The sequence below is a fragment of the Equus asinus genome, chromosome 7 (genome assembly GCF_041296235.1).
Source record: "Equus asinus isolate D_3611 breed Donkey chromosome 7, EquAss-T2T_v2, whole genome shotgun sequence".
NCBI classification, from domain to species: Eukaryota; Metazoa; Chordata; class Mammalia; order Perissodactyla; family Equidae; genus Equus; species Equus asinus.
In genome coordinates, this window is record NC_091796.1 from 25,624,863 (window position 1) to 25,639,758 (window position 14,896).

The 14,896-nt window shown below is 45.9% G+C and overlaps 1 protein-coding gene across 1 annotated transcript in view; it reads left to right on the forward strand.

Annotated features, from left to right (window-relative positions):
* Positions 1 to 14,896, forward strand: part of MYO5B (myosin VB) — a 347,774-nt gene that overhangs the window by 203,848 nt on the left and 129,030 nt on the right. The window contains exons 8-10 of the mRNA XM_044774721.2: positions 3,622 to 3,729; positions 7,612 to 7,721; positions 13,430 to 13,695. Coding sequence (XP_044630656.2) covers positions 3,622 to 3,729; positions 7,612 to 7,721; positions 13,430 to 13,695 — 484 coding nt within the window. The remainder of the gene's footprint in view (positions 1 to 3,621; positions 3,730 to 7,611; positions 7,722 to 13,429; positions 13,696 to 14,896) is intronic.

Here is a 14,896-nt window from a genome sequence, read left to right on the forward strand (position 1 = left end):
AATGAAAACTTTTTTCTAAGGTCAGTTTTATAGAAAATGAACAAGTGCTGGCAAGATCCATCTAGCTGTATTTGGACCATTTTGTCCCAAATGTAGCTTTTAGGTAATAGGGAAGAAATCCTCCTTATGTTTTTTGCACTTACATGAGTGTATTGAGGTGAAAATTGGCTTTTCCTTATTCTGTGTCTTGGCAAGGTGCAAGCTCCTTGGGCCCCTGCTGGAGCAGTTGAAAACTACTCAATTCCATTTATTGCTCCTTTACCTGCATGTGCCCTCTGAGAGCATCTTGTTGGAGCGAAGTGAAGAGCCTTTGATAAGCTCTTGTGCTCGCCTGTGAAGCTGTCTTCAGCCTTACGGGTGGATTGACTGTGAGCCCTGAAGCTTGACGTTTAGTTCTGCTGATAACCCCGGTTGAGTGGCTGGAAACATCAAGTAAAGGAAGGACTAGCCAGCAGCTCCTGGTGAATATTTAGACTGCCTCACCCCTTTTCTTCACCTAAAGCGTGCAGTTCAAATGCACAGAAGTCTCTACGAGACCCTTTGGCCCAGCAGGAGTTTTGTGCATTTTTCTGAGAGTGGAGGGAACAGATTTGCATCCGGTCATCCACACTTTCCTCTGCCCCATTGTTGGTGGTCTACTGCATTAAAATGGCCTCAGGATGAGATTTTTTGAAAAAAAAGTCCGATGAATAATTTGTGATAGTGTGACTGAATGATGGTAAAAAGAAGTGTAATGAGCCCACATTCCCTTAAATATAGCCTTCAATTAATAAGGAATAAATTCTCTTTCTTATTTTTCACTCCCGTAGGTGTATTGATACAGTTTATAAATAACCTCCTCTGCCTTGCACAGAGGTAAAGTGCAAGCCCTTGGCTGTGACTTTGGTGGTCCACCCCTCTAATCACTGCCTTCATGCCCCTTCTGTGGTCTGTACACTGCCTGATCCAGTGTCTGCCTGTTGAGCCAGCTAATATGGGACTTTGTGGTTTATTTCTCCTTGAGAATTCTAAGTAAAGAAATAACCAAACTGGAGGACAAGAGACATTGCTCTGGAGTGGGACAATCAGTGACAGCTTCATGGGCCTGAAAGGAGAGCTGAGATTCAGGCAGGCTAAGCAGACAGGAGAAGACTGCATCCTGTTGGGATATCTGTCCTAAGAGGGTCTGGGGAGTGATGTAACAGAGGTGATTGCAAACCTTGAAGCAGATGGAGAGGAGATACTAATTTTAACTGGATTCAATTCATTTAGGAGAGAATGCTGTCACTGACCCAGGGGGTCCCACCTGGGAGGGGTTGCCTGCCAGGCCTGAGTTTAAGAACTGGAAACAGGGGAGGTAGGGGCTGGTCTGTCTGACTCAGAACATCAGGCAGTTGGGCCCTGGCTGTTGACAACGAAGGGTCTTTAATAGGTGCTGAAAATGCCTCCTTCCTCCAATACGGCAGTCTGGTGTCCTCCTTTGGAGTCTCAGGTGACCATCTTTCTGGTGTCTCAGCCAATGCTTCTGATCAGTTAGGTTGTGTTTATGGCATGTCATAGATAAACAGCCATCTCCACGATAGGGTGATCACGTAATGGACTCCCAAGGCCTGGCCAGACTCAGGGAGAGCCTGGGCAACCCCTTAAAGCCCTAGGTTCCTTGGTTTGCCTGTCAGAGAAATGGGAGTAAATGGTATATTTGATCGTCTTCATGTGCACACTGTAAAAATCGTCAAATTGATGTACTTTGAAAAGGGAGTGTAAAAGGCAAACTGAATTGGTGCTTTTATTAGGCCTTTGAAACTGTTATATTACTCAGTGCCAGAGGTCGCAGGGTGATTAGATATGAAAGACTAAATATGCCGTCTTCCACAAAGACCTAATGTGACTTCCTTCATAAAAACTCACTTCTGCTGTGGCTGTGAGTGAGTTCAGGGCTGAAGTCCTTCCTCTCCCGGTTCAAGTGCCTCCTGTCATCAGAGTGGGTTAAGTTACTCCTCCAGGAAGCCTTCCCTCATAAAATACAACTGAAATTCTGCTATTCGTTCCTGGAGACAGATGTGTTCCTTGATGGGTATAGCTCAGGTTGTGTGGGACTGAGGTTGGGGGCTGGGTTCTGCCACTTCCTAGCTGGCCCTGGCAATGAATGCTTGCTTGGCCGGAGGAATTGGCGCAGTTCAGTGTGTCTTGGAACAAAGGATACAAAGTGGGAAATGGGAGAGACCAGGAAGAAGTAGGCCAGGCCATGTAAGCCATGAGCAGGAAGTAGAGCTAAGGAATGACAATAAGGAAACTGGTGTATCTGGGATGTAGAGATGAGGAAGGAAGGACAAGCCATGAGTCTGGAGTGGCAAGAGGAGGCCACTTCAGGAAAGATCCAGGAGGGTCTTTGAGAGTGTTTCACCTTTGCCTTGAGGCCAGTGGGACAGGAGCGGGGGTCTCTAAAGGGCTTTCAATAGGGGAGCAGTGTGATCAGAGTTGCCAGCAGTTTGGAGGTGGGTTTGAAGGAACAGGATCAGAAAGAGAGAGACTGGTTTAGAGTCTTTTGCAACAGTCAACAGATGCTGAAGGTCATTCGAGGGCAGTAGCCATCAGGGTGGAGGAGGGAGAGACTCAAGAAATTCTTCGGAGATCACACTGGAAGGACTGGTGTTGAAGGAGGACTGGAGTCGCAGTGAAGCTGCGTCTCAGCACCTTTAACTGATGTGCGTTCCACCGTCACACCCAGGTCAAGGGAGAAGAATTTAACTGCGGTTTTCAGTGGGGGAGGAAAACCAGCCAGTGTCCAGTGTTGGCGTCTTGTCAAAATCAAACATTATACACTTAGAAATGCCAAGTACTGGGCAGGTTTGTACCACACAAAGATACTATATTTTGCAGAAAATTTAAGTAATTTCAAGGGTAATTTTGGTAGATGCAGTTGTTGCCGTCAGGGCTGACTGCCCAGCCCTGCACTGCAGATGCTCCCTAGGGCTTGTTGCATTTTTGCCCTCTGCTGAGATTGGCTCTGAATCCTACGACAGAACCGGGGCCGCTCCTTACCAGGTGTCCCCTGGGCTGTTACCAGAGGCCCGACTGAAGAGGGATTGAGCTGGGGGATGAGAGCAGACATGTGAGGGGCTCAGCCTGCATTTGTTCGTGTGCCCGAATAGCTCAAGGTACCCCAACCTGGTCAAACAAGTGAACAAAGAAAAAACCATTTCTCCTTGAGCACATCACTGCGCCTCATTTGTCAAAGAGAATGTCAGACTAAGATGATCGATGGCCTTGGAAGTCTGTGATTCTAGGGTGGGTTTACATTTCACCTGTGTATATCGATCCTTTTTAAAGACGAGTCTGTGGTGAATCCTACTGTAAACTGAACTATTCATGACATGTCTATTATGTTCACATGTTTTTCATGTACCAGCTTAACACAAATGCAACAGTGCTTTCTGTCCTTGTAGTTTTCTGTCTTTTGTTATCCAGTTTTCTCTCCCATTTGCCATTGTCAGTAAAGATAATATTTTAAAAGGTTCCGCATCTGTCTGGGAGTAGAATTTGGTCTGGGATGAGTAGACATTCTCAGGGGTTGGGATCTGCAGGTAAACCAGGATGCAGCTTCTCCCTGATGCCTGATGCCTTACCTCCTTGCCTTCACAGCATGCGCGGAGGACTTTTTCTATGCATCACAGGGAGGAGACACGTCCATCGAGGGTGTGGATGATGCTGAGGACTTTGAGAAGACTCGACAAGCCTTCACACTCCTTGGTAAGGAGCTTCTGAATGGGGGCGAAGGCCCCGAGGGTTGATTTCGTGGAGAGAAGAGCAGAGCAGAGCAGTGTCCCATTTGGCTTGTCAACCTTCATCAGCTGATGGGGAAGCCTTCTTGCCCTTGGTGAACGTTTTCTTACTTTTGTATTCCATCCCAGCCCTTGGGCTCCAAAACTTAAGGCTTGGAGCTCTGTTGACCTTTCTTAAAATACGAATTTGAGAGTTGCTCTCTCAAGCACTGCAAAGTATCCCTTTTCACTCCCTCAAGCCATTGATGCCAAAGGAGGAAAACCAAGAAGAGCTAGTCTTTTCGTGCTGTGGTCTGGGTTTAGAGGCAGTGTGTTCTAGCAGAAAGAACATGCCTTTGGGGCCAAGCCACCTATGGACCGCAATCATGGCATCTGAGTTGGAAGCAGACTGTGAAGTGTAGTAGCTCTGTCATACGTACAGTGTTGTTTCTGTTATCCTGTTTCCAAAAAGAGCTTAGTAGTGGAATCCTTCAAACAGGAAGATATCTCTGTCTTCTGGAGCGTAAAAAGCAGTAGAGCTGAAGAAAGTAGCCCATTCTCCCCTGCCAGTTTTGGGGGAGCAGAGCCCCAAGTGGTAAAGTGGAAGATGAGCCATTCTTAACTGGGAAATTGAAGGGGTAAATTCTCAGGACCTGCAGCCTGAAAAAGCAAAGCTTGGGACGTCAGCCTGAAACCCACAAAGTGGCTCCAAATGGCCCTTGTGTTTTTCCCATGCCTTCCCTGACAGAGACAGACGTTTGGCTTCTGAGTCATGTGACTAACCCCGAGCAGCTTTGGTGCTTTGGTGGGAATCAGGGAAGTTTTATCCAGTGTCCAAATAAGACATGGCCAAACAGGACACACTCTAATCTCTATATGGGGAGAAAACCAGGACTTCATGTGCTGAAATCCAAAGGCTGTTCACTTCTCTGGATAACTGGTGGGGAGATATGCTTTGTCTTTTGTACGGATAAAATATGAGTCAGGACACAGAAACCACGTTGGTTATTCCAACAGAGAAAAATTAATATGAGTAATTGTTAGCAGTAGATGATTAACTACTAAATGGGGACTAAGAGGACTTCAGGGGTCCAGAAGTAGCAAGTACAAAAGAACGCTCTCTAGAGTGAGCAAGAGCAGCCAAAAAAGGAACTACTGACTAGGAGAGCTCCTCACCTGTGGCTGAAATTTCAAGGACTTCTGGGAGGATGTGGCTCCCCAGATCAGGAAGCCCACTGATGGTAACAACATCTGCCTGAGCGTGTGGGCCAGCACTGGTCTGTACAGGTAGCCTGCAGTTGCCTCAGGTGTGGTGGGGACAGAACTTCTTAAAGACAGCTGCTAATGGGGAGAGCATGGCCTGAGGACACAGCTGGAGCTCACCTGGGAGGTTGCTGGGCTTCCAAGATGAATAACAACTATGGAGGACCAGAACCGAGACTGGAAATGTCATCTCGCTGCTGTTGCCTGGCAGAGTCACTGCAGTGCCCCCTGTTGACCAAGCAGCGGAGGGAAAATGTTTATGGGGTCTAGCTCCAGGATCACAAAGCAGGGCAAAGAAGAGCAGATTTGAAGCTGAGAGATAATAAGTTGATTGTTGGCCCCCCTGACTTCCCCAGCATCACAGAGCTGTTTTATCCTCCGGAGGTGGGAGCAAGTTTGGAGGAGGTGGTGTTGAGCAGGATACATTCTGCCCAGTTTGTCCGAGAAAGGAGAGGCCTCTGGTGACTGCCTCTGTGCTGCTGTGATCAGTGGGCATGCGCTGATCCAAGGAGAAGGTCTTTCCCTCTAAGCCTCTAAGGAGACTGGGTACTTTCATTCTCAAAGCAAATGGCATTTGTGAAATTAATTCTTTTAATAAGCCTTTCTTCCCTACTCTTTATTAAAGATGCCCATTTTTTTATTCCAGTGGTTGGCAAACTTTTTCTTAAAGAACAAGACTGTAAATATTTTGGGCTTTGTAAGCTATATGGTTTCTGTAGCAACTACTCCACTTTGCCATTGTAGTGTGAAAGTAGCCATAGACAAAATGTAAATGAGTGGCCATGACTATGTTCTAATAAAACTTTATTTACAAAAATAGATTGTGGGCTACTGGCCATAGGTTGCCAACCCCTGCTTTAGTCCTTCGGTTTTATTGTTTGATTTTGTTTGCTTTGTTTTTTGTTTCCCATGGTGAGGTACTGCTTTTTCAGAGAATCCTATATAAAGAAAGGATTTTTTGGTAGATATAGTGTAGGAGTCCTCTTAGGATTTAGTATCTGCTACGTAAATTCCTACCATGACAGGGTGATTAGGTCTTTGGAAATTGACAAAGCATTGGTTCTTAAGAATAAGTGCAGGAGAGAAAAGTGATATAACCCTCTGGTCCTGTGATGGTCCCAGCACCTACTTCCTGACTAGTACTTCTAATGGGACCTATTTGAGAGCAGGACACTCTAAGCTCTGATCAAAACCCAGTGCTTTACTCCCTACAGGGTACATAACCGTCTAACGTCCTGTCTTGTCCTGGCTCTCAGCCTCTGGTTTCAACCTGTCTTCCTTTTTCTGGTCTTATTCAGTTACACTGAACCCAGATGTATGCCTAAATTTTTTGGCCTCTGACTGTTTTTTTGGATTATTAGATTAAATAAGACCAGATATTTGACTGATGCATACGTTTCTGTAGACATTTGCAAGTACTTGCAGTCTCTGTAACAGCCATCAATTCAGTCATTCTGTCACTCATGTTTCTGAGTACCTACTATGTGCCAGGCCCTGGGGATATAATATTAAGCCAAAACAGGGATTTATTGTATTACTCTTCTTACTTTGTATATTTTGAAAATATTATGTAATAAAAATTAAAAAGTAAATCCCTGACGCTCTGAAGCATGCATGGCCGTGGCCGTCTAACGTCATTGAAGTCTAGAGTTAATTCGTCTAGTTTGTGTTTGGTTGTCCACTTTATGGATGATCTGAGTAAAGTTTTTAATCCTAGAATGACATATCTTTACTCCTGTTTAATGGGTGTCACTGACTGTTGTTAGCTCAAGTATTGCCTTAAAATGAACTGCACTTGGGGAGGAATATAGACGAACAATTGTATTATTTCTTAAACTGAATGGTAAATTGGCATTCATGATATTATTCTGTAGCCTTTTTTATAAGTCCGAAATTTTTGTGATTCAAAAAGAAATGATAATACCTTAAAGCTAAATATAAATTTTAAGAGATTATCCGTGTCTTTGATAACTTATGTGCGTAAATACACTTGACAATAGGTGTTTGCTGCCGCAGTGATTCCGAGGTAGGTGTGTATGTCTATAACTATGAAGGAGCATGTAGCGTGGCGGACAACAGACCCCATCGGGGAACAGCTAGGAGCCAGCTGGCCATCCAGCCCCATGACAGCACTCCAAGGAAAACTTTCTCCTCCTCTTCCCCGATTGGCACTTTAGATGTGTGTCACAGATGATTGCAGGATATTATGTTGGGAGAAAAATGACTGCAGATAAGAGACCATTCTTATTAAACCCATAAAAACATCCATAAAGTGTTTGGTTGAAATGAGGTCCAAAATGAGCCTACATGATTGCTGCGTCTCCTTTGCTCCTGGAGAAGTTAAAATGGTGGCGTGACCCATCTGGTTTGATCAGGACAATCAGAGACAGGATATTTCCCTTTTAGTCCAGGGAGCCCCTTTGCCCTCTGAGCCATTCCTGTGAGTGGTAATTACTTGGTGAAGAGCCTGGATCATTTTAGGAGTCATTGGCCCTGAAAGGAAAATCAAACCTTATTTTTTTTTGAAGTCCTTAAAAAAAGGGTAAAATGTCCTTTCTATCCTACCATGGATATTGAGTGTCATTCATTCATTTTTTTTTTTCCTCAGGAGTGAGAGAGTCCCATCAGATAAGCATTTTTAAGATAATTGCTTCTATCCTGCACCTCGGAAATGTGGAGATTCAGTCTGAGCGTGATGGTGATTCCTGTAGTATATCAGTAAGTTATGTACCAGCACCAGAGATAAAATGTACACAATTTACTCGGTTCTTACAGTTTTATATGACTGAAATGTGTCTTTACACCTAGGGGACACTCCTAGGTTATTTATTCTTAACAGTAATGGTTTCTGTTGCCTTGCTTGCTAATATTTTAAAAGAATGCATCCTTTTCAAATCAACTGCCATCAAATTTCTATCATGAAGGACAGGGAATTTAGTAGCTATTCAATAAATTCTTTTTGATTCATTGGTTTTCCAAGTACCCCGAGGTCCATGGAATTCTGCAAAATGTTAACAATGTGTGAGTACTTTCTGAGCTCCCGACTGAGGTCCGTGCTGCAAGGAGATGAAGGAGTGTTGGATGCCATATTTGGTGACTGTCTCCAGGGAGTTTACAGTCTAATGGGTAGACAAAACAGACGACAACACTTGCCAAGATTTTTATAGTACCAGGCGGAATATTGAGACATCTGTGTGAAACTATTGCAAACTGTAAAGTGCTCCATAAATGCTCATAATGACTGTTATTTTCCTGATGTTCAATGTAGGTAGTGCCTGATATGTGTTAGAAAAAAAAATGTCTAGGTGGCTGGATGTTGGAGTAGGGACCCGTGCAGTAGTATAGACAGCAACTGTTGTGTGCTCTCTGGTATTTAAGGGCGCCTGGCTATGCTAAAACTGGTATTCTGACCTTGAATAAGTGAATCTGAAATTGCTTATAATAGACTTTTTTGTGCCCATTAGTGGCTAAGTCCTTGGAGGTACAAATTATGATTCTTTCTCCCAAGGATTTAGAATTTAAATAACCAAATTCTGCAAAAAGACAGAAGACGATACTAGAGAATATGAACGTAGGCATGTGTCCATGCCACTCACAAGCTGATGCTTTTTCAAATGAGCAAACATTTATTAACCTCCTACTGTTTGTCTAAGATTAGGGGTTATCAGAGTTGAACCTGGCCCTGCCTTTAGAAAGAAGAAGACCTGAATTGTAGCTGGCATCTGGCAGAACTCATTGCTTTCTGCCCTTTGCCCCAAACATTTTCCCTAAAAGAGAAATGGTGTTAGGTTTGGGGAGTCCCCTGGGCCTGTCAGGGCTGCTGCCATCTCAGCACAGAGTCTGCAGCCTCATGAGAGCTTTCAGGCTCACCCACCTGGGCCCAGTGTGAAAGGAGGCACTGTCTGAGCTGGGCAGTATTAGACGCCCACGGACATGAATGTGCATGTACATGTGTGCGCGCGCGCCCGTGCAGTGGGGCAGTGAGGCTGGCAGTGATGATGCTGTGAGACAGACTGGGATGTGCAGAGGAGGACCTGAGTCTTGGAGGGGTGGTAGGTGGGCCCCTGGTGCAGGACAAACACTCTAGTGAACTAGTCTGAGTTCTTAGGGCCAGTAGAGTATTGTCCCTGATATCTTTCCCCTCGTGAGAAAGGCGTAGGGGGTCTGTGCCTTCCCAACACAGTTTCTTAAGGCAACCATACTCTACTGGTGTCAGGGACAAGTGAGATTAGGAACTCCTGGTTTAGGATGGTAAGATGCAGGAAAGATGACAAATGTTCCCTCAGCCTCCAACCCACCCAACACGCTGCCCCTCCCTCAGTCCCCTTCCTCTCAGGGTCACCTCCTGGTCGTATCCCCTATCATGGATTCTTACAGCATCTGCATCTCTCCTCCATGGCGCTTAGCATGGTTGTAATTTTACATTGATCATGTGGTCATTTGTTACATGTCTTTCTCCCTCATGAGATCCCAGAGTCTATGAAGGCAGGGACTGTTCTGCTCATTATAATAGCAGGGCCCGGCACTTGGTCGGTGCTGGATAAGTAGGTGGATGGACGAGGGATTGAGGGTCTCTAGGCTCAGGCGTGATGCAAGTGAGAGTAGAGTGAAGGAGCAAATCCGAGGTCTCAGTAAGGATTGATGGTGAGCTTCCAGAACCAGGTCCAGTGGGTTCTTGGGCACCTGCAGTTGGGGGTGGGGTGGGGCCAGGGCCACTTTGGAAAGCCAAGACTTGGGCTTATAAATGAACTGTCTTTCTGATCTTCCACACCCAGCCTCTGAGGGGATGTTCAGGTGAGAAGAAAGTGAATGTTTATTGGTAGTATTTGATCAACACCTGTTTTCCCACTAAACTCTTGGGCCGTGTCTGTTGTGCTCACTATTGCAGCCCTGACACATGTTGCCACCCACTCAGTGTTTTCTGAAGACTGTATGAAGGTGGGAATATCAGTGCACACCTGGGAAAGAGTGGATGGAGGACACAGGTGGTGGTGAGGGCAGGGAGGAGAGAGGACGCCTGACAGGTAGAGGTTTGGATACCACATGGCACAGCAGGCCCTTTGTCGCAGAGACAACCAGGAAGTCAGAAGGTTTTTGAGCACAGACACATGGTCTAGGCTAGTCTTCTATTGTTCGCCAATTAGAGGTTGTGCAGAGAACTAATGGAGAGTGATAATGCTTAGCCAGGACTGCCAGGGTTCAAATCCTGGTTCTGCCACTTATTGATAGTCGCTTACCCTTTCTGTACCCTCATCTGCAGAGTGGGGGTGATACCTCAGCACAGGGCTCGCCTGATTGAGTTCTTGACTATTATCATCATTGTTGTTAGAACCAGAGTGGACCTTATGAGTGTTCCTCTCACTTCACAGCCAAGAGAGGAAACTTTCTCTAAGGTCATAGTGACGGTTCATGGCAAAGCCAAGTCCGGGCCCAGCTAGTGTTCTTTCCCCTACACACTGCCAGTCTTGCTTCTTCCACTAGACTCTCAGTCCCTCAAGCTAGGTCTGCCCTTCACAAGCTTGATGCCCCCCATCAGCGCTGGGCACACAGTGTGTGCTAGAGAAGTGCTTCACTGCATGGTTGTTCATGAAAGTCCTTCTCTCGATGGATTTTGGTTTTTCCTTGGGCACATAGAGTTGGCCTCCTGCTGGAAAGGCTGTCTATCCATACACAGTGTGCCTTCTTCTTGGTAGTTTTTATTTTTAATTAAAGCATGAAAATGTGTTCCATGACTGCCAGAGTTACCTTGGAGATGCAACAGCATGCAATTACTTGGACACTAGAGGCAATTTGTTTCTTGAATTTGGTGATACGGGCCCATAAAACCAATCTGCTACCTATGATGGCTGGCTACTTTTAATGGATTTAGCATCACTTAATTAAACTTAAATGTAATTGCACAATTACAAATCAGTTTCGGTTGGCACCTTTAATCAATAGTCAGAAGGGGGTAATAGAGGGGCAAGGCACGCCCCATTGCAGCAGATGGGAACCTGTCCCAGGGTGGTTATCAAACAGTTCCTGGGCTTGTGGTCCTTTCACCACTGCCTCCACCGTGGGAGGCACAGGGAGGGGAGGGAGCCTATGGGCCAGTGTTGGGTGGTTGTGTTTGCTGCCATACCCATGTCAGGGAATCTAGCTGCAATGGATGAATTGCCTAGCAGTTAAAAATTTCTTGGAAATAGGTCAGATTAACAAACTGGACACTTGCCACCTCTGAACCTGTTGCCTGCCAAGCAGTCCCCAGGCACTTGAGCACATTTGGCTTCCTGTCTGGGGGAGGGGTAGGGTCGGTGGGGTGGCTGCAGAGTAAAAGGCTCTTGGCCAGGAGAAGCGGCTTTGGCAACCCCACCTGCTGAGCGAGCGAAAAGATAGGGCCTCCTGTGCCCACCAGGCCCAAGCTCATCCTCCTCCCACTCTGGGCTAGGTGCTCTGAGTGACGGGAGCCTCACTTTGCCTCATTTTCCTCATCTAAACATAAGGGAGATTGGATTACAATGACAGTTCTTAAGGTATTTTCCTGGGAACCTTAACCCTTGGCAATTTCTTAGGAAGATAAGGGTTCTTTGGTCGATTAAGTTCAGGAAATGCTCTGTAAAATCAATCTCTCGGTGCTTACAAGGTACAGTAACAAACCAGCTGAGCTGTGTTTAACCTGATGTCAACCCCACCCCTTCTGTTAAGTAAAGCCAATTAATGTTCTTTGTAACTACTCCACAAACCATACTTTGGAAAAACACTGGCCTTAGTGATTTTTGGAGGTTTTTTCCTACTTTGACATTCTATTTTATAATTGTGTTTGTTTGGGGTAGATAGATTTTAAATATCTGTAGGAGGAAAAAATAAATAGCCTGGGGATATGGTGTTTAGGGAGAAATGGTAGAGTTATCGGTGTTGATTTTCGTTGAATATGCCCTCATTTAAATCTTACAAGGCAGCCTCATCAGAAAATGAGTCCCACAAGCAATTTAGGGCCGATAGGAGGTGGCACACCATGTTCTAAAGGATACTCTTTCAGCTTCAGAGTTAATAAGTTCTCCAGCAGGCTCCTGGCTGGGTTATCAGCTTTCCCTGGGGGGATTTAGAAGAGGGAATGAATAATGGGTAAGAGGAACCTCCAAGGAAAACCAGGTTTGCCATGGGGTGCCCAGAGTGGGCAGCAAGGATTATCCGAGAGACTTACATATTTAGATGAAATAAGATAAGACCCTGTGGGTGATCTGGTTATCAGTGACTAGTAGGCCGGTGGTATGGTTGTTACTTTGGGTAAATGAAGGTCAAGATCAAAGACAGCTGGGAGAAGCAGCTGGTACATTGGGTAGAAGGAAGTGGAAGCCACCCAGCAACTGGGACGCAGCTGTATGGAGAAGGGACTGAGCAAGAGGAATTCTTAGGTTTTCTTTCAGCTCTAAACGTGTGATCTTATCAGTGAGCATTCCAAGTGATCTTCTCAGGTCAAAATTTGTTCCTTATTTTTGCCATTTGTCCTAGCTTTCCATCTTGATTCACATTTTTCCCCAAGTAGCAAGTGCTTTAAGAATATAAACTTCAATTGTGTGTTATTTAGAATCACTGAGGCTAGGATGAAAGAAAGTCTGCTTGGAAACTTAGGACAATGCAGTGTCAGTGCGGGAAGGGACAGTGTCCATTTGGGTTCAGCCCAGGGTGCATTTCCAAACATACAGCTGTTAGACTAGGTGCTAGTTGAAGGTGATACTTGTAGGTGAGGACTTCCTTCTGGGCAGTGGGTTAAGCACTGTGTGTGCAACTCTGCAGATGAAAACCATACATTCACTTTGATTCTGCTGCCTTCTGACTCCTTACTCTTTGTTTGTTAGGATTATCTGTTCCTAAACTATCAATCCTCATTCTCCCTTCATTTGGGGAACCCTCTTGGACCAGTTACTCCACAGCTGGCTAGCAATGGAGGATGGGACAGGAAAAATGGAGAGAGGTTTTTTTTTTGTGCGTGTGAGGAGGATTGTCACTAAGCTAACATCTGTGCCAGTCTTCCTCTATTTTATGTGGGGTGCTGCCACAGCATGGCTTAACGAGTGGTGCTAGGTCTGCACCTGGGATCCGAACCTGTGAACTTCAGGCCCCCAAAGTGGAGCATGTGAACTTAACCACCACACTACTGGGTCGGCCCAGAGAGTTTTTGTTTTTTAAAGCCCTAAGAATGTGGTCATTAGCAGATGTAATGATCAGTTTGAGCAACGCTCTTTGGGCCCTAATTGTCATCTGCATTTAGTGATGTGAGAGTGCAAGAGGCTGCTAGAGCAGTGGCTAGGGATGAAATGGGGTTCTAGAGTGCTGGGGAGGCCTTGAGTTGGGCTCATTCTCTCCCTCGGCAGCAGGGGGAGGGCATGGTGGCGGGCTTATCCTCCTGCCTCTCCTGAACCCTTCTCCACCTGTGTCTCTTCCAGCCCGAGGATGAACACCTAAACAATTTCTGCCGCCTGCTAGGGGTGGAGCACAATCAGATGGAGCACTGGCTGTGCCATCGCAAGCTGGTCACCACCTCGGAGACCTACGTCAAGACCATGTCCCTGCAGCAGGTGGTCAATGCGCGCAACGCCCTGGCCAAGCACATCTATGCCCAGCTGTTTGGCTGGATTGTGGAGCACATCAACAAGGCCCTGCACACCTCCCTCAAGCAGCACTCCTTCATCGGGGTCCTGGACATCTACGGGTAGGCCTGCGCCCATCCTCCTGCCTTTCACTGCACCTGATGATTGTTGGTGTCTTCCTGCCAGCACTTTAGAGCCAGCGAGGGCCTTGAAGACCTCCCGGAGGCTCTCACCCAGGAGAGTGTGAAATGTGGGGTAGCATTTTTGGTTGTCACAGTGACTAGGGTCACTACTGGCACCTAGTGGCCTGAGGCCAGGGATGCTACACTATGTCTTGAAATGGGGAGGACAATCCTGAGGAAGAATGGACCCTGTCAGCACACCAGTAGCTCTTCCACTGAGAAACCCTCTAGGCATCCCTTTTTACAACAGGGAAGCAGGCCCAGAGAGGGAAATGTCTTGCCCAGCATGAGACTGGAACTTAAATTCAGGTTTTGTATCTGTTACATTTTATTTAAATCTACCATTTGACCTCATTCACTATATCACCAATCAAGGTGATTATTTTAATACCATAATTTTGCCCAGCACTATACAGATTTGTGTTATGTGTGGTAGTTTTTTTTTTTTTTTTTAAAGATTTTATTTTTTCCTTTTTTTCCCCAAAGCCCCCCGGTACATAGTTGTATATTCTTTGTTGTGGGTCCTTCTAGTTGTGGTATGTGGGACGCTGCCTCAGCGTGGTTTGATGAGCAGTGCCATGTCTGCGCCCAGGATTCGAACCAACGAAGCACTGGGCCGCCTGCAGCGGAGCGCGCAAACTTAACCACTCGGCCACGGGGCCAGCCCCTATGTGTGGTAGTTTTTGAGGTTTCTCTTCCTGTCAGCGTTCTAGCCAAAGGGAAAGGACTGTTATTTGTAACAGCATATTTTGCAGGGAGAGGCACCATGGTACAGTGGGAAGTTTACTTGACTGGGTGTTAGGAGACTGGTGTTATGACACATCACTGTCACCAGTTAGCTAAATGACTCTCTACAGATCATAGACCCTTTCCGGTCTTTAGTTTCCATAGCTCAAAATGAAGTTTTGAGCCACAGTCTCTGAGGTCCTTTCCAGATCCTTCTAGAATTGTTTAAAATGATGTGTACTGGGTTGCAACCTCCCTTGCACTTCTTCTATGATCAATATCCTACCTTCTTTAAGCTAATAGTAGATTAAATCCTCTTGGATCTTTATATCATAGAAGTCACGGCTTCAATCTTAAAATAGAAATTCGGACCCGTAGAAGTGCAGAGTTGTAAGAACAGCGATGCTCTAGTGGA